This window comes from Zalophus californianus, chromosome 11, assembly GCF_009762305.2.
Source record: "Zalophus californianus isolate mZalCal1 chromosome 11, mZalCal1.pri.v2, whole genome shotgun sequence".
NCBI lineage: Eukaryota > Metazoa > Chordata > Mammalia > Carnivora > Otariidae > Zalophus > Zalophus californianus.
The window spans coordinates 46,573,928-46,593,025 of NC_045605.1; the positions used below are offsets into that span (position 1 = coordinate 46,573,928).

At 36.8% G+C, this 19,098-nt stretch overlaps 1 protein-coding gene and 1 pseudogene across 2 annotated transcripts; both read right to left on the reverse strand.

The window, feature by feature from the left end:
- Positions 1 to 5,731: 5,731 nt before the first annotated feature.
- Positions 5,732 to 7,168, reverse strand: LOC113913693 (annotated as a pseudogene).
- A 5,165-nt stretch (positions 7,169 to 12,333) lies between these two features.
- TMEM126B (transmembrane protein 126B) lies at positions 12,334 to 18,620 on the reverse strand. Of its 2 annotated transcripts, none has more exons than XM_027577816.1 (5): positions 18,517 to 18,620; positions 15,525 to 15,646; positions 14,353 to 14,468; positions 12,943 to 13,054; positions 12,334 to 12,677 (listed from the first exon to the last, which is right to left on the reverse strand). In XM_027577816.1, the coding sequence occupies exons 1-5, from the start codon at positions 18,595 to 18,597 to the stop codon at positions 12,494 to 12,496; spliced, it is 615 nt and encodes a 204-aa protein (XP_027433617.1). In that variant the 5' UTR covers positions 18,598 to 18,620; the 3' UTR covers positions 12,334 to 12,493. The 2 variants fall into 2 exon arrangements, with proteins under 2 accessions (XP_027433617.1, XP_027433616.1); XM_027577815.1 differs by having other exon boundaries at positions 14,353 to 14,546.
- Between the last annotated feature and the right edge of the window lie 478 nt (positions 18,621 to 19,098).

Sequence of the window (19,098 nt, forward strand, 5' to 3'; positions counted from 1 at the left end):
TTGGTTTGTTTTGACTAATTGAATTTTTTTATTCTATTTTATTCATTTTGCTGGTCTGTTAGCTACAGTTCTTTTTAATAATTGCAATGATTGCTTTAGCATATATAATGTACATCTGTTTTAGTTTCCTCAGGCTACTATAAGAAAATACCAGAAACTGGGTGGCTTACAACAACAATTTATTTGCTCACTGTTTTGGAGGCAAGAAGCCTGAAATCAGTGTATTGGTAGGATTGGTTTCTACTGGAGGTGTTGAAGGACAATTTGTTCCATGCTTCTCTCCTAGCTTCTGGTGGTTGCTGACAATCCTTGGTGGCTCTTCTTCTGTCTTAACATGGCATTTAACCCTCTGTCTTTGTGCCTTCACACGGCCATTTTCCCTCTGTCTGTATCTATATACCCAAAATGCTGTAGCCTTATGAGGACACCGGTTATTCATTAAGGGCTTGTCCTAATCCAATATACTTCATCTTAAACTTGATCACATCTGCAAAAACCCTATTTCCAAATAAGGATACGTTCACAGGTATGGAGGATTAGAACTTGCAAATATATTTTGGAGGGACCCAAAGATGCAGCAACATCTTTAACATCATAATCTATCTTCAAGTATTATTATACCATTTTATGTATGGTAAAAGAATATTACAACAGTATACTTTTCTTTCTTCTTGGTCTTTATGTTATTATCATACATTTACTTCTAAGTATGTTATAAACCACACAATACATAGTTACTATTTTTTATTTCAATAGTCATTTGTCTTGGAAAGAATTTTTAGAACTAAGAAAATTTATATATATATATATTTTTTTAAGATTTTATTTATTTATTTGAGAGAGAGAGAGAGAGAAACAGTATGAGAGGGGAGAAGGTCAGAGGGAGAAGCAGGGTCCCTGCTGAGCCGGGAGCCTGATGTGGGACTCGATCCCAGGACTCCGGGATCATGATCTGAGCCGAAGGCAGTCGCTTAACCAACTGAGCCACCCAGGCGCCCAAGAAAATTTATATTTATCCACATATTTTCCACCTGTTGTACTCTTCATTCTTTTTATAGATAGATATTCCATCTGGTATCTCTTTCTACCTAAGTATTCTCTAACATTTCTTAGAATGCAAATCTGGTAGTGAATTCTTTCATACTTTTCCAACTCTAAAAAGTATTAAGCCTTAGTTTTAAAATTTTGATAAAAAACATAACATTAAATTTACCATGTTAACAATTTTTAAATGACTGGTTCAGTAATGTTAAGTATATTCATAGTGTTATGCAACAGATCTCTATAACTTTTCTTCTTGTAGCATTGAAACTCTTTATCCACTAAATACTAATTACTCCTCTCCAATCCCCCCAGCCTTTGGCAACCACCTTTCTACTTTCTGCTTCTATGGACTTGGCTTCTTTAGACACTAGATATGAGTGAAATCATACATTATTTGTTCTTTTGTGACTGGCTTATTTTATTTAGCAAATGTCCATCCATTTTGTAGCATGTTACAGGATTTCCTGCTTTTTAAAGAATGTATAATATCCCAATATATATATATCATATTTTCTTTATCCATTTATTCTATCATAAAGATTTAGATTGCTTCCATCACTCAGCTGTTGTGAGTAATGCTGCAATGAAAATGGGTGTGCAAATACCATATCAAGTCTCTCCTTTGAATGCTATTGGATACATACCCAGAAGTGAGATTGCTGGATTATGTGGTATTTCTATTTTTTTTTTTTTGAGGAATTTCCACACTGTTTTCCATGATGGCTGTACCATTTACCCTCCTACCAACAGGGCATAAGGGTTCCAACTTCTCCTTTTCCTCACTAGCCCTTATTATTTTCTGTTCTTTTAATAGTTGCCATCCTGATGAGTATGAGAGGATGTCTCCTAGTGATTTTGAAATGCACGTCCCTAATGATTAGTGATGTTGAGCATATTTTTGTGTGCTTCTTGGCCATTTGTGTATATTCTGTAGAAAAATGTCTACTCAAGTCATTTGCCCACGTTTTAATTGGATTTATTTGTTGTTGTTATTCAGTTGTACAAGTTCCTTATATATTCTGGATTAACCCCCATCACATATATGATTTGCAAATATTTTCTCGCATTCCATAGGTTGCCTTTTTATTCTGTTAATTGTTTCATTGACATGTAGAAGATTTTAAGTTTGATGTAATTCCATTTATCTACTTTTATTTTGTTGCCTGTGAATTTGATGTCATAACCAAGAAATCATTGCCAAACACAGTGTACTGAAGTGTTTTTCTATGTCTACTTCTAGGAATTGTGTAGTTTTTGGTCTTATATTAGGTCTTTAATCCATTTTGAGTTAGTTGTGGATATGGAGTATGGAAAAAAATCCAACTTTATTTATTTATTTATGTTCGTATGTGGATATCCAGTTTTCCAAACACCATTTGTTGAAGAGACCATCCTTTTCCCATTATGTAGTTTTGGCACCCTTGTCAATAATCATTTGTGCATATATGCAAGGATTTATTTCTGAACTATCTATTGTGTTCCATTGGTTGATATATCTATCTTTATGACAGTACATCATCTTAATTACTGTTGCTTTGTACTGTGTTTTGAGATCAAGAAGTGTGAGGCCTCCAGCTTTGTTATTCTTTTCCAAGAATGTTTTGGCTAGTCAGGGTACCTTGAGATTCCTATGAGCCTTAAGAGTTTTTTTCTCTTTCTATAAAAAATGCCATTGGGATTTTGATAGTGATTGCGTAAAATCTGTAGATCAATTTGGGTTATATGGACATTTTAACAATACTGAGTCTTCCAATCCACAAGCACAGGGTGTCTTTCCATGTGTCTTCTTTGGTATTTTTAGCAATGTTTTGTAGTTTTGAGTCTGAGTCTTTCACCTCCTTGGGTAAGTGTATTCTTAAGTATTTTATCCTTTTTGGTGCCATAGTAAATGGGTTTGTTTTTTTAACTTCTTTCTTGTGTTGGGCATTGTTAGTGTAGAGAAACAACTAATTCTTGTGTGCTGATTTTGTATCCTGCAACTTTGTTAAAATTGTTTTTAGTTGTAACATTTCCCCCCCCCTGGGATTTTTAGGTTTTCTGTATATAAGATTATGTCATTTGAGAACAGAGATAATTTTACTTCCTCCCCCCCAATTTCTTTTCTTATCTAATTACTTTTGCTAGAACTTCCAGTACTATATTGAATAGTATTGTCAAGCGTGGACATGGTTGCCTTGTTCTTCATCTTAGAGAAGAAGCTTTCAGTCTTCTACCAGTGAATATATTAGCTATGGGCTTTTCATGTGGGCTTTTATTACATTGAGGTAGTTTGCTTTTTTTTTTAAGATTTATTTATTTATTTGAGAGAGAGCGAGAGAGAGAACACGGGGGGCGGGGAGCAGAGGGAGAAGCAGAGAGAGTTCCAAGCAGACTCTGCACTGATGACAGAGCCCAGTGCAGGGCTTGATCTCACGATCCTGAGATCATGACCGGAGCCGAAACCAAGAGTCAGGCACACAACCAACTATACCACCCAGGCACCCTGAGGTAGTTTCCTTCTATTTTAATTTGTTGAGTAACTTTTATCATAAAAGGTATTTAATTTTTCTGTATTAATTGAGATAATCATGTGGTTTTAGCCTTAATTTTGTTAATGAGGTATATTACATTGATATTTTTATAGTGAACCATCTTGCTTTCTAAGTATAAATTCCACTTGGTCACTGTATATGATCTTTTTAATGTTCTGTTGAATTCAGTTTGCTAGTGTTTTGTTTAGGATTTTTGCATCAATATTAATCAAGAATATTGCTCTATAGCTTTCTTTTTTGGGATCTTTTTAACTTTCATGGTTTTGATATCAGGATAATGCTGTAATACTGGCCTTATAAAGTGACTTTGGGACTATTCCATCCTCCTAAATTCATAAGCAGAGTTTGAGGGGGGTTGGTGTTAATTCCTTAAAAGTTTGGTACAATTAATTCTTCAGTGAAGCCATTTGGTTCTAAGCTTTACTTTGTTGGGAGCTTTTTAATTACAGCTTCAATCTCCTTGCTAGTTATAGGTATGTTCAGATTTTTATTTCTTTATGATTCAGCCTTGTTGGGTTAGATCTTTCTAGGAATTTGTCCATTTCTTCTAGGTTATCCAATTTGTTGGCATATAATTATTGATAGTAGTAGTCCCTTATGATCCTTTCTATTTCTGGGACATCAGTTGAAAAAACCTGGTTTCATTTCTAATTTTAGCTATTTGAGTCTTCTTTCTTATTTTCTTAGTTAATCTAACACCGTTACCAACCAGACTCAGAAAGAGAACCTCAGGAAATTCTACAAGTGTAAGAAGTACAAGGATCTGCAGCTCAAGAAGACAGGCGCCACATGCTGTGACTGAACAAGGAAAACCTGATGATCAAGAAGGAGCGACTATAGCTGCTGCAGAAGTACCTGGTCAAGGCCCGAGCATTGGCATCAATAAAACAGACTGGAAAAAAAAATAGAACTATCATATGATCTGACAATTCCTTCTGGGTATTTTTCTGAAGGAAACAAAAACACTATCTCCAAAAGATATATGCATCCCCATATTCATTGCACTTCATAATAGCCAAGACATGGACTCAACCTAAATGTTTATTGATGGATGAATGGATAAATAAAATGTGATATATATACACAATGGAATATTATTCAGCCATAAAAAGAAGGAAGTATTGCCATTTGTGACATGGATGGACCTTGAGGGCATTATGCTAAATGAAATAAGTCAGACAAAGAAAGACAAATACCATGGGGTATTTAAAAACAAACAACAACAGCAACAACAAAACCAGCTCATAGATCAGATGACTGATTGGTGGTTGCCAGAGGTGGGGGATAAAGTATGGTGAAATGGTGAAGGTGGCCAAAAGGTACAAACTTTTAGGTATAATAAGTCAGTCCTGGGGATATAAGGTACAGCATGGTGACCACAGTTAATAAACTGTATTGTATATTTGAAAGTTGCTAAGACAGTAAATCTTGAAAGTTCTCATCACAAGAAAAATATGTTAATTAAGCTTATTGTGGTGATCATTTTGAAATATACACATGTATTGAATCATTATGTTGTACACCTGAAACTAATATGTTAATTATATTTCAGTAAAAAAGAAACCAAAATATAAGTACTTAAAAAATAATTAAAACTTTGTATTTTATAAAAAGAATCTAAATAAATAGGCTTTTTTATGTGTGAAAAAGAAAAAAATGAAGGGAGTTGTACTATAGTCAGCTGTGGTGGACTTGACTTATTAATTTGCTCATGTGACTAGCTATAGAAAGGGTGCAGAGTCAAAGGACAGTTAGGGCTTGCAGTTTGACACACTCAGCAAGGACATGCAGGAGGGCATGTAGGAGGGCCAATAGTGGTCTGACTCTTCTGACACTGATGTCAATTGAGTCTTTAAACATAGTAAGAGGGATTTGGTTTTACTAACCAAATTGAATATATTTGAACTATAATTTGAGAGATTTTAGTTATGCCTATTGAGGTAATAGTTTTAATATATGGAATAAGACATATTTGAGTAATAATTTAAAAAGTGCATTGTTTCAAAAGAGTGCATTGTTTAGTTTCCACATATTTGTGGACTGTCTTGTTTTTCTTCTATTTCTAATTTCATTGTGGTTAGAGAAGATACTTCGAATGATTTGACTCTAAGTAAAATTTTTTTGGTTTCATGCTAGTTTATTTAGGGGTTCCATTTTCACTCCTCAATAGATTTTATGTATTTCTCATATGCTTCTTCACTAATCCAGTTCTGAAGGATTACTGAGTGCTCTCTTGATCAGCCAACCATCTTCATAACAAGATGTGTTGACAAGTCCTGGATATTCTACAAGAGCTTCATTAATTTCAGTTACTTCTCCTGATAGAGGAAAACAGAGTTCACTAGCAGCTCTCACACTTTCCAAAGCGCCAAACTCATCTTGTTTGTTCAGTTTTGTCCCAACTTTAGGCACGCTACAGTAAACAACATCTCCCAAAGCTTCCTGTGCAAAATTACTGATTCCCATTGTTCCAATACCATTTTCTGTTGTTATCCATTCACGTTTGTCTGTGAATTTATGCACGGAGAGCAGAGCAGAGCCCCTGTGCAGTGTTCGGACGCTGGCCTCCCCTCAGCCCCCAGGGCCCCGGGGCAGACAGGGCTCAGCCGCAGCCCGCACGCTCCACACTGCTCGTAGTGCCACATTCACAGAGGTGCTTCCTAAATTTTTAAGACTTGTTTTGTGGTCTAACATGTCTCTCTTGGGGGAATGTTCCATACTTTGATTTTCTTTTCATTTCCCTTTGTGTATATTATGTGGATATTTTCTTTGTGATTACCACTGCAATAACATGAAACATTTTAAAGTTATAACAATCTATTTTAAACTGATCACTTGAAGTATGATAATCAGTTCAATTGTGTGTAGAATCTACTCCTTTACATCTCCACTTTTCCTACTATATGTTACTGATGATATAGTTACATCTTTTTATAGTTCATATTCATTAACATAAATTAATAGCTTTTTATGTTTTTCTTAAATGCCACACTAGATTGTAAAGTGATTTGCATATCCACATTATCATACTTAAAGGTTCTGTATTTGTCTAAATATTTATCTTTACCAGGGAGTTTTACATTTTTGTGTTATTATTTTTTGTTTTTGTTTTTTATTTTTTTTAAAGATTTATTTTAGAGAGAAAGGGAGAGAGAGAGCAAGAGCATGAGGAGGGGCTGAGGGAGGAGTAAGAGAATCCTGAAGCAGACTCCCCACTCAGCGTGGAGCCCATTGTGGGGCTCAATCTTAAAACTCTGAGATCATGACCTGAGCCAGAATCAAGAGTCTGTTGCTTAACTGACTGAACCACCTAGGCACCCCTGTGTTACTGTTTATAGTATTTTTGATTCAGTTTGAAGGAGTCCCTTCAGCATATCTTAATAGGGCAAGTCTAATGATGAATTCCTTCAACTTTTGTTTATCTGAGAAATTCTTAATTACTCTTGTTTTTGAAGGACAGATTTTCTAGATATAATAGCCTTGGTTGCCATTTTTTTCTTTCAGTATTTTAAATATGTCATCCTATTCCCTTCCAGCTTACAGGTTTCCACTGAGAAATCTGCTAACAATCTAGTAGTAGCTCTTTTGTACATAATGATTGCCTTTCTCTCGCTTTCAAGATTCTCTGTTCATGACTTTTGACAGTTTGATTATGATGTCTGTTGGTTTGCAAACTGGCTTCTGTACATGAAGGGCAAGGAGAGACCAAAGCAAGAGGCAGACCATTCCAGATTGGTAGGTAGACGAGCATGTAGGAAGGCCAATAGTGGTCTGACTTTTCTGACACTAATGTCAATTAAGTCTAAACATAGTAAGAGGGATTTGGTTCTACTAACCAAATTGAATATATTTGAACTATAATTTGAGGGATTTTAGTTATGCCTATTAGGTAATAGTTTTAATATATGGATTCATATATATTTGAGTAATAATTTAAAAAGTGCATTGTTTGCACTTTTAATAAGGAACTTACATACAAGGTTTGTCTTGGGTGGCCACAAGACAAGTAGATCTCTGCCCTCAACCACCAGAAACTTAATCGGTTCAATCATATATACTGTCCAGATTGTCTCAATAACACACTGCTCTCTCAAGGCTGTGTCATTGAAGAAAGCTCCCACTATGAGAATGGTGGACAGAATGTATATTCTAGGGACAGGGAAGGGGGTAAAGAGCCTCTAATTGCCCAGGTCCAACTTGCAGTTCAAACAGTGATCACATCTTCTTGATTACTTCCTTCAACAACTTCTCTCATTGTAAATCCCTTCAGATTTTTCCTAATTGGGGTTCCTTCAGTTTCTTGAATTTGTATGTCCATTCTTTTCTGAGCAGATTTGGGAAGATTTTGGCAATTATTTTTCCAAATAGTTTCTTTTCATTCTGGGACTCACATAATGCATATATGGTTTCATTTGATGATATTCCAAAAGTGCCTTAGGCACGCTTCATTTCTCTTCATTCTTTTTTCTTTTTGCTCCTCTGCCACAATTTCAAAAATCTTGTCTTTGAGTTCATTGATTTCTTCAGATTGATATTGAGTACCTTTAGTGAATTTTTCAATCGAGATATTGTATTCCTAAGTTCCAGAATTTCTGTTTGGTTCTTCTTCATAGTTTCTATCTCTGTTGATATTCTCATTTTATTCATGTATTATTTTCTTGATTTCATCTATTGGTGCTCTCTTTTAATTCATTGAGTATCCTTATGACAATAATTTTTAACTCTTTTTCTGGTATATCTCTGTTTCTTTAGGGTTGAGTGGCTCAGTCGTTAAGCATCTGCCTTCGGCTCAGGTCATGATCCCGGGGTCCTGGGATCGAGGCCTGCATTGGGCTCCCTGCTCTGCCAGAGGCCTGCTTCTCCCTCTCCCACTCCCCCTGCTTGTGTTCCCTCTCTCGCTGTGTCTCTCTCTGTCAAATAAATAAAATCTTTAAAATTTTTTTTTCTTTTAAATGTGCCATTTTTCTTGTTTCTTACTATGGGTTGTTATTTTTTGTTGGGATTTTAGCATTTGAAGAATCACTCCATGCTCCCAGGTTTTTTGATTTGCTTTTTTGTAGGGAGAACTTTCTCTACTCAGGCCAGCTAGAGATTCTGGAGATTGCTTCAGCCTTTTCTGGAGATGCGTCTTCTCTGTGCTTGAAGAACTTTGCCAATTTCTTCTCAAGAGCTCTTGCTGGTGTTGCTCTGTGATACTGTGTCCTCTTTGGTGCTGTGGTAAGCTGCAATATTGGAGTTTTACCTAGTGTTTCTGTGGTAATGAAAACTTTAGTCCATGTTTATGGCCTTTGTTCTCAGACATCCCTATCCTGGCACACCATTCCTGTCAGTATTTGGATTCAGTTAAGAGAAAATGGTTCCTTGGGCAGCCCCCTAAAAGTCAGAATGATGGACATAGGTTTCATTCCTTTCTCTCACCAGGGAGAAGGGAGTTGGGGGTTTTCTCCTAATTGTGCCACATTGTGTTGGAGTAACAGTTTCTGGATTTCTTATAAAGGTACTTGGACTGTATTTTGTTAAATCTCTGTCTTCATGGGAGGGGCATTGAGTTGTATGAGTTCCTTATATACTTTGGATATTAGCTTCTTATCAGATATATGGTTCTCCTATTCGGTAGGTTGCCTTTTCATTTTGTTGATAGTTTACTTTGTTGTGCAGAAACTTTTTAGTTTTATATGGTCCCATATGTTAATTTTTGCTTTTGTTGCCCTTGCTTAAGGTGTCAAATAAAAGAAAAAAAAATGGTCAAGACTGATGTCACTAAGTTTACCCCCTGTGTTTTCTTCTAAGAGTTTTAGGACTTTAGGTCTTAAATTTAAGTCTTTAATCCATTTGGATGGATTTTTTTATGTGGTGTGAGATAGGGGTCCAGTTTTATTCTTTTGCATGTGGCTTTCCATGGTCATATCATCAATTAGCCTGGCCTGTTTTCCTGGCTAAAATCTGTGATTGTCCAAGTCACCTTCTTTGTTCTTAGTGGTTCCCAGCAGTTGAAGGTGTGCCAAAGTCCATCAGTGTCTTGAAAGATCTCAGCCAGCACCTAAATGCAGGGTGGTTGGAGGCTGGACCCCATAGGCAGGAGCTAGGAAAATATGTAGACTACTTCCAGGGAGAAAGTGGTAGTTTTGAGTTTTTGCCTATTTTCTCTGCACTGGGCTGGGGTATGTAGCCACAGGTGCTCTTGAGCTCATTAAGAACTTCTTTGTTTACTGCAATCCTATGGACTCCTTGAATGCAAGTCCCATTGGCTCTCTGAGCAAGGCAATCCAGGTGTCCATATTTTGGGTGGCAACTGATAAAAGCAGAGAGAAAATCAATACAATACACTGCAAGCAATGCAATGTGATACAATCCAATACAAAAGCGGGGAGAAGGGGAGAAATCACATAGTTAATGCAGTTGAGGAAAATGGAGGACAAAAGGCAAGAGAGAAGGTAACTTCTTACAGTAGGGACCATATCTTAGTCATTGTTATATACCAAGCAGGGAAAACAGACAATGTAAACACATTTATTGAGCACCACCTATATGTCAGGTATGGTATGGTATTGTTCCATGTACTTTAATCTTTGTAATCTCATTGCAAAGTGGTTATTAGTATATTTTGAGGAGAGTCAGAAAGGTTAGGTAACTTACCCAATGTGTGGTATACAATGTCTTTCATACATTAGGCCTTGAATCAATTATTAACTGAATAAATGACTACATATTTATTCATATGAGAGATACCTTGTGAATTTTCTTCACTGTGCTTCTTCTTTCTAATCTTTCCTAGAAAAATGCTAAAATCATTAGCTGCAGCCAGGGAAGGGATTGTGATCATTGGTATGGAGTCCCAGAAACAACAGTAGCAGCAACATATAGACTTCTTGTGAGTTGGCCACTGTTTCAATTTACATATATTAACTCATTTAATCCCAATGACACTATGAAGTCAGTAAAATCTTTATTATTTTACAGATGAGGAAACGGAGGTGCAGAGAGGTGAAATAGCTGTTAAAAAAGTCATCCTGTTGGTAGCAGTAAAGCCAAAATTTGAACCTGAGAGATAAGCCCAGGTCGTACTTAACACCTCTGACCTATCTTTCTCTGGTACTTTGCTGCCTTTCACCTAGTGTCATCTTTGGGTTTGAGCCCAGATCAAGGTTTCCCTAATTTGTTTCCCTGAGTTGTGGAGAGTGAATGAACAGGAAGGACAGGAAATAGTGATCAGAAAATGGGATTTTAAAATTGAGAATGTAGAGAATTTGAACTTAATGACTAAGGCTATAGCAACATAGTCCAATAAAAATATGTGATTCATGTATATTTTAATGAGATAAATTTTTTATATAATTCTTCAGAACTTTACACTTACATATTTAACTAGTCACATTTCAAACGCCCAGTAGCCACAAGTGGCCTAGTGACTATTATATTGGATGGCACAGTTCTAGAGTATGACCATGGGAGTGAGTGGTTGGGTAGAGAGACCAGGGTGTTAGAAAGATCACCTATGCGAATACTGGAATCACCAAGAATGTTACTCAGTCACTAAAAAAAAACATGTTAGACCTATATGTAATGAGTTGAAAATACCTCCAAGACACATAGTGAAGTGAAAATTAACTTTCCAGTATGTGTGGATAATATTATTTTTAAAAATATGTTGTTACAAAAGAATACTGCAAGGAAAGAGGCATGCTAACTTGATAGTGGGTCTCTCTGGAGAATGGAGAAGAAATAGGATGTGGGAGTGAAGGGGGACTTTCAAATCTTGCTCTGTATATTTCTGGGTCATTTGAATATGTTACATTGAGATGGTATTCATGTATCATCTTTGTATAATAGTTTTTTTAAAGAGTTAAAATATGAATACCATTGATCCATTTATCAGTTTGACTTAGTTCCCCCCTAGTCACCTGCCCTTTCCTGTTTCAAGTATAATGAATTATTCTATAATGAATTATTCTGAGAACTAACTAGTTTTAATTTTTTTCATTAGCACTAGGGTATATCCCAGTTTGTTATCTATGATGTCATAAAGCACCTTGGTAAGACTTCCATTTTGCTTTGGGTTGTGTGGGGCCTCAGATGACCAAATCTTATCTCAAGATATACATGGTTAAGACAAGGAGAATGAACTGTGGGGCTCCACTCTGTGCCTTATTCATCAGACAGTGCTCATTTCCTGAACTGAGATAAAGAAATGCTAAGACTTAAAGAAGTATGCTGTAATCTCTTTCCTTAAATTCTGAGCTTTTTGAGGGCAGGGACTAAATCTTTGGATGCCTGGTATCTGTATTAATGCACAGCATAATAGGCACCCAATAAAAGTTCCTTTAACAGCACATTTGTAAATGGTAAGAGGCCAGAAAAGTATATAGAATAAGAGTGTAGGGTAGAGGAATGGGCTGTATGTTAACTTCTATGTGTTTTCTTACAAACTTTCAACTGCTCCTTCCAAATATAGGTCAAATGTCACTTTTTCCCCTTAGTTTTCCCTTCTGCCCAAGTAGTTAATAGCCATATCCTCAAGGTGCTCACAGAATTATTTGTGTATTTCTCAAACCTTCTCTTGCTATGTGTTCACATTTTAAATTTCTCTTCTAATTGTGAGTTCCTTTTGGGTTAAGGACCATTCCTTATTACATGTTACATGGTACCTGAGACATAGGTGCTTGATAAATGTCTGATGAATGAATATATAAATGTATAGAGCAAACCTTGACGTCTCAAACCCACTTTCACACCAATGAAGATGAAACTTACATTTAAATACTGAATTACTGAATATTTATTGAGTACCTGCTGTATACCAGGCAAAAGGAACAGAAACAAACTGTCCAGAGTTACTTTTAACTGCTTCAGCAATGCCTGAGTCCTCATCATAAAAAAAAAAACCCATTCTGCTGATTTAGTATCCATTCATTCTTTGATTAATCTTCATGTACAGTTTTCTCAAGTGTACTTCCAAATCTTGCATAATGCTGTAGACCATTAAATATTCCAAATACCGTCTGAAGGACTAGAGGAATCATCATAGCTTTTATCTCTGTTTGACAAAGCAGCAGCCAGTAAAGTAAAACCCTTCCTTTTGGTGGCAGTGGAACAGTATGATACCTAAAAAGGAAAAATAATTATGAACTTCTTCTGGATGTATTTTCTATGAAAAGTTCAACGATTTCCCCCAAATGGATAATTTCTATTCTACGGTCTTTCATGTAGATAGCAAAAAGGTTTAAAGCTAGCTATTTGAAGTACCAAACTACATTCTAATTAAAATGTGTCATTGGCAGCTAAAGAATAAGAAAAGTTTATGAACATTTAAAAAAACAAACAAAAAAAAATGGAGGAAGGAAGGAAGAAAAGGAACAGACGGACTTACTTAACTGCCAGGCGTCCATTTTTAGAAAAAGCCAAACCACAGGGATATAAAACGCCACATACTATGCCAATCAGTGAGCTTCTCAGAACACAATTTTCCTGGCTTATATTGCCTGGAAAACAAAAGTAAATTTAGTTGCCTTTTAAAACTCAGGATAAGAACTATTAAGACAGTCTTGTGTCCTCACAGAGTAGTTATCTGTACTGTCCTCAATCTTAGTGAAGCAATAGAAAGAATGTTAGAAATTCAGTCTAAGGCACATGATAAACTAAATGCACCATGTTTGAAAAATACTTTTATTATACTTAACATAAGGAGAGTTATCTCTTATATATATATCTTATAAATTGTTGCAGAAAGCAATTTCATAATGAAAAATATTAAACTATCAGACCCAGACATCTGGATTCTAGGTTAACACATTTTTATTGTCTATGTGTCAGGCATGTATTAGTGATATAATGTTGCATAGAAGAGACCCAATCTCTAACCTTTAGGTGAGTCCACCAGGAAAGAAAGAATAAGACAAATATTTAAATAAATAATTTTTGGGGGCACCTGTGTGGCTCAGTCGTTAAGCGTCTGCCTTTGGCTTGGGTCATGATCCCAGGGTCCTGGGATCGAGCCCTGCATTGGGCTCCCTGCTCTGCGGGAGGCCTGCTTCTCCCTCTCCTACTTCCCCTGCTTGTGCTCCCCCCCTCTCTCTGTGTCTCTCTCTGTCAAATTAATAAATAAAATCTTTAAAAAAAATAATTTTTTAAGTGTGCACAATGCTTTAAAGGTAAAATGAATAGAGAATGTATCTAGAAACCTAACCTACCCTGAGGGAATCAGAGAAGGTTTCCCTGGGAAAGAGATATTTAAGACCTGATAAATAGGACTTAGAGGTTCCATCAATTACTAGTTATGAAACTTAAGGTAAGGGGAGGAGACAGGAAGTAACATTAGAAGCCCACAATAAGCCAGATATCTCATTAGGCATTTAACATATAGTATTTTAATCATCACAACAGTACCAGTAGTCCTAATTTACAGATTAGACAACTGAGTCTCAGATATTAAATGACTTGCCCATTGTCACAAAACTTAAGTAGTGGGAGGCAGAATCTGAAATTGTGTGTAGTATGCCAAAGCCTGCTTTTTCCCCAGTATGTTATGTTGTTTCTTAGCATACTTGAACATGTCTTAGCTTTGGCTGTGTATCTGTAAGGAGGACACAATACTACTAGCCCTGCCTAATCAGGAGGACTGTTGTGGGGATGAAATAGGACAATATATGTGAAGGTACTTTTTAAGTGGCAAAGCAATATACAAGCGTTAGTGATCATTATCAACAGTAGTAACAGGGTACGTTAAGGTGTAATTTTACTTAAACATAAACACATTATACATTAATGAATTTAAATTTACCCAAATACAAAGCGTCTGTTACAAGGAGCTTATAAGTGACTACAGTAGACAAAAATGGAAGTGTAGTCAGTGATGCATATGTCTTCAAAGCATCATGTTTAACCTTGAAGCAGTGTCTGAAAATGAAGTTGGCCATTATTCCAGAGAAACTAGCTGCTGTTCCAAAGAACACTGTGCCATATATATTTAACGTCCTAATAGGAAAAACAAAGAGAAAAATTACATTCAACGTAATATTCTCTTAATGGGTATATCCTTTCCTGGGTATTCATTTATTATTACATATTTACTCAACATCAAATATTTCTATGTGTTGGAGGATGGGGCAGTGAATAAAGAAAAAAAAAATCCCACCTCTCATGGAACTTGCATTCTAATGAGAGGATAGAAGCCTCTTTCTGAAATCACCTAGAGTGGTTCTAAACTCTTGTAAGAGAGAAAATTTTGGCCACAAATAAAAATGAATATGTTCCAGTATAGCCAAATTTATGAGATATCTAAGAATACTGCTTTTGCTACTAAAAGGATTAATTTGCTTAAGTCATATGAACAAAGTTATTTACATTTGGTTAGGCCCTCTAGCAAATAACTATTTCTTAATTAGTGCAGATATATTTCAAATAATTTGTCTAGGATATGCAAAGAGATTTGACAGATCTAGTTTTACTGATTCTGACTCATACCTAAATTCAGAAATATCTAAGGTCTAAGATTAACGTCCTTTTATTTTATTCTTGAGCTGTTAATCTAAGTTGAAATGGTAATACAAGACTCTACGTACATTATGGAATCTGAATTCCTTTTTGAATTCAGCACTGCGCTGAGTTAATTCTAAACTGAATTTAATTACAGTTGAACATCAATTAAATACAAGTAGCTCCCGAAATAGTGTTCTCCTAATTGCTTTTAATTTAAAAATGTTTATTGTACAAATAACATTTCAACAATAATTTGGGGCATTTTCTTTTTTTAAGAAGCAAAAGAAATTATCCAGTCCCAATATTCCAACAAACTACTATTTTCATCTGTCTATGTTTCCCTCCAGTTTTTTCATACACTTTCCTTATAACCAACTCAATAAAGTTAATAGGATCTTAGATACTCAGAAACAATGGCAATACAGAAGATGTGCAAATAAAGTTATTGACTTTCAGTCTGGGTGTGTCTCTTACTTTTCTTTTCTAAGATATTCAAATTTTTTTTCTATGATTTCGATGACCATTGGTCTTCTGAATTCTGTATCTCCTAGAGAAAGACTGGGCTGACCATGTGTGTATGTTGCCATTCTGATGTCCTGGAAAACACAAAATTTCATAACCATAATAGCTAATGATAAATGATAAATGATAATGATAAATGACAAATAAATGATAATGATACATCTTATAAATTTTAGATTCAGATTAAAAACCATTTAGATCCTAGTAAAATGTCATCTGCTTTCACATACTTTGTCAATGATTCAATCAATATTTAGTAGCTCTTATTATCTGCTAGACAGTGGCTTTTTGAGAAATTGGTAGAATAATGATCATCTCTATTTTTATACCTTTATAGATGAGAAAAATGAGGTTCAGAAAGGTTGACTTGCCTTAGGACCTAGTGTAGAAGGATAACTTACTGAGATACTGAGTTTTTGTTTTTCTTACAGTTTTCCCCAAAGGTAGCCAGGTCCTTTGTAGTTCTTGCTCTAGCTTTTTCAGAGTTAGAGGGAGACAAACCCTACCTGTTGACATGTCTCATGAAAGTGTGAGCTCATTTTGGAGATTATGTTGAGTTTCCTGGAGAAGGAGGAGAGCAGGGATTGCCTTGGAGAATAGTGATAGAGGGACACTGTTCCAGGCTAGGAAGAGGTAATGCTCATGGATGGATACCTTGGATTATATAAATTATATATCCAGCTCCCTAGGAACACCTGGGGCAGAAGCACAGCCTTTGCTGGAAACTATATGTAGTATACCAGGGAGCCTGGACCCATGGCACTGGGCTCCAGGTGGGAAGGTTCCTGTGTCCTGAGTGTGATGTATGAACAGACAGTTGCCAATGTCAAGGGACCATAAGCATCTTAACAGAAAGTAAAAAAACAGTGATAAACAAAACAAAACAAAATTAGATCCTAAGAAAGGATCCTTTCTGAATGTTTTGCTTTGGGTAAGACTCTTGGGTCTCTGTGAAAAGTCTTAACAATAACATTTGTTAAATCTTTTGCCACACAGGCATTATGGGATTCCAGATTAACCAACGAAGAGATTAAAAAAATTACGGTCCTTCACAATTTATATTGACCTCCATTTTAACATTTATAGTAAGGGCATAGACTAGATCTCAAATTTCAGGAGTCCTGGGCAAGAAAATTAGAGTGGATTAAGCATAATGAACTCAGAAGATAATAAATCAGTGATTCTCAACCTTTAGTTTGCATAAAAATCACATGCAGGGTTTATCTGAAATGCAGTCTCTTGAACTCCCTCCTGATATCTGGATTCAACAGGAGTAAGGTGAAGTCTAGAAATCTGCACTTTAATAGACCAAATGATTCTGACACTGGTAATCAGTGGACACATGCTGTAATTGTTGAACATCACTGTAATACTCGTTTGCTGAATAAGTGATATGTACCAATCTTAACCCTAACTAATGAAAGGGTAATTCATCCATGGCATCAACATTCTGAAGGTATGGGCTCCTTTGAACTTTCATATATTATTACACCATGAGTAATAATGGACAAGTTTCTAGCTCTGCATCATTGTAGAACTGGACTCAAGACCGTACTATTTTTTTTCTTTAAAATATCTGAGAGGACAGGGAAAAATTATAAATAACAATTTCTTACAGACTAGATTTAATCTTCTGGCTCTTTTGGACATCTAAATGGAAAATGGAAGATATAGTAATATCTAAGGGCGATTCTATATCTAATCTATCTAATGTACTATGAAGGCAGGGACCAGTAACATGGTAATTTATCATGTTTATTTAAAATAAATATTTATTTTGCCATCATCCAATTCATTTAAGTCCCTTACCTCCCACAACGAAGAGTCTCAGGCAATGCCTTGTACCAACCTTCTACCTTGTCTGCACTGTCAGTATACAGGGAACCCAGACACCCAGTATTATGATTCTAAAACACTGAAACAGGACAAATACTGAGTGCAAATATTTATTTAGCACCTAGTCTTTGGAAGGCACTGTTATTAAAGCAGAGAAATAGACTAGTAATTTTTTGATAGACTTTTAACAAGTACTGAAATATAAAGACTGTGATAACCAACTTTTTAAATTTTTTCAAATTTTTATTTAAATTCTAGTTAGTTAACATATAGCCTCATATTGGTTTCAGTAGAATTTAGTGATTCATCACTTACATATAACACCCTGTGCTAAGAAGTGCCCTCCTTCATACTCATTACCTATTTAGCCCATCTCCCACCCACCTCCCTCCATCAACTATAACCAGCATTTTATCTAAAAATTGACTAGTCCAAGGCCACTCAACTGGTCACCACAATTATCCCAGTAAGAGTGTATGTATTCAGGTTTATAGTCTGCAAAGCATTTTACAGTTTTGTACCGCTTTTATGTGTATTATTTTACCTGACTTTTCAGAATTTTATTTAATACTCATCATTTACACAGCACCTGGTATTTGACAGACTCCAGGATAATTAAGATGCAGTTGTGTCCTCTGGAATCCACAACCCAACCGAGGTCAGGACAAAAAGGCAGGTAATTTAAAGGCAGAATTAGTGTGCCATAAAAATGAAACCAAACCAAACAAAAAGCATAAGAAAAGCCAAACTTAACCTAGCCGGGGAACTGTGGGAAGGTTTCCAGAAGTAAATGACGGTTACACGAGTATCTGCAAGAGAACAATTTGGTAGGAGTGGGGAGGGGAGCAAGTTACACGGAAGTATTTCAAGTTGAAAACTAGCGCAAAGGCCTAGAGACAAGAGAAAAAACCGCGAGCAATCGGGACTAGACTTTAGGTCTCCTACTTTCTCTCCACCTCTTTCCATAAAAACTGGGAGCTTCATTGCGCCCTGCATGGACTTGGAGGCTGTTCTCTTTAGATTTTGAAATTCCATCATTTCAGAAATGTCCGTTAATATACTGAGGATGAAGAAATCACGACTCATACGGCCCCGGATTTCCGCCTACCTTGGGCACTTCCCCAGCTCTCACCGGCACCACACCTGCATCCTTCAACTCAGCCCCTGCCTCACGCCCGAGCGCCGCCATTTTGGCGGCTCACATGACTAGCGGTGGGCGGGGACCCAGAACGCCAGAAGCGGGAAGTGGTGCCGGCTCACGCCTCTAGCCTGCAGCCCCGGCCCTCCCCGATCCAGTCAAAAGCCGCGCCCTCCATCCTGGCTGTGATTGGGCGTGGCGTCCAGAAATGAGGGCCTCTCATTGGCTTCGAGGAGGTCCAGACGCCCGTGGGCCCGCCTTCTTGTCAGCCCTATATTCCCTTACCCTGTTATTTGTTAACCTAGCTCCCTCTTCTCTCCTGCTGAGAGGGTACGTGGGGCGGTCCGAGCGCAGGGATGTTGCTGCGCGCTTTTCTCTCTTCTGGGCACCTCCGTTAGCTGGGGCCGACCTGCCCTCCCCTTTCACTCCTTGAGAGAGTTCTACCCCCTGGCCTGGTTCGTGTGTTAAGGCTTCGGCTTCCCCGGCACCTCCTCCCCAGAGCCCCCAACCGGCCGCCAGAGCAGCTCCGACTAGCCTTCTCCCCCTCTCAGC

What these genes read in the sequence shown, in the direction of transcription:
- TMEM126B (XM_027577815.1), bottom strand. Translation starts at nt 18,597, where the DNA reads ATGGCGGCGCTCGGGCGTGAGGCAGGGGCTGAGTTGAAGGATGCAGGT. An exon ending in GAGCTGGGGAAGTGCCCAAG is followed by an intron (nt 15,647 to 18,516) that starts GTAGGCGGAAAT and finishes TGTGTTTTCCAG; the next exon opens with GACATCAGAATGGCAACATA. An exon ending in AATGGACGCCTGGCAGTTAA is followed by an intron (nt 12,678 to 12,942) that starts GTAAGTCCGTCT and finishes TTTCCTTTTTAG; the next exon opens with GTATCATACTGTTCCACTGC.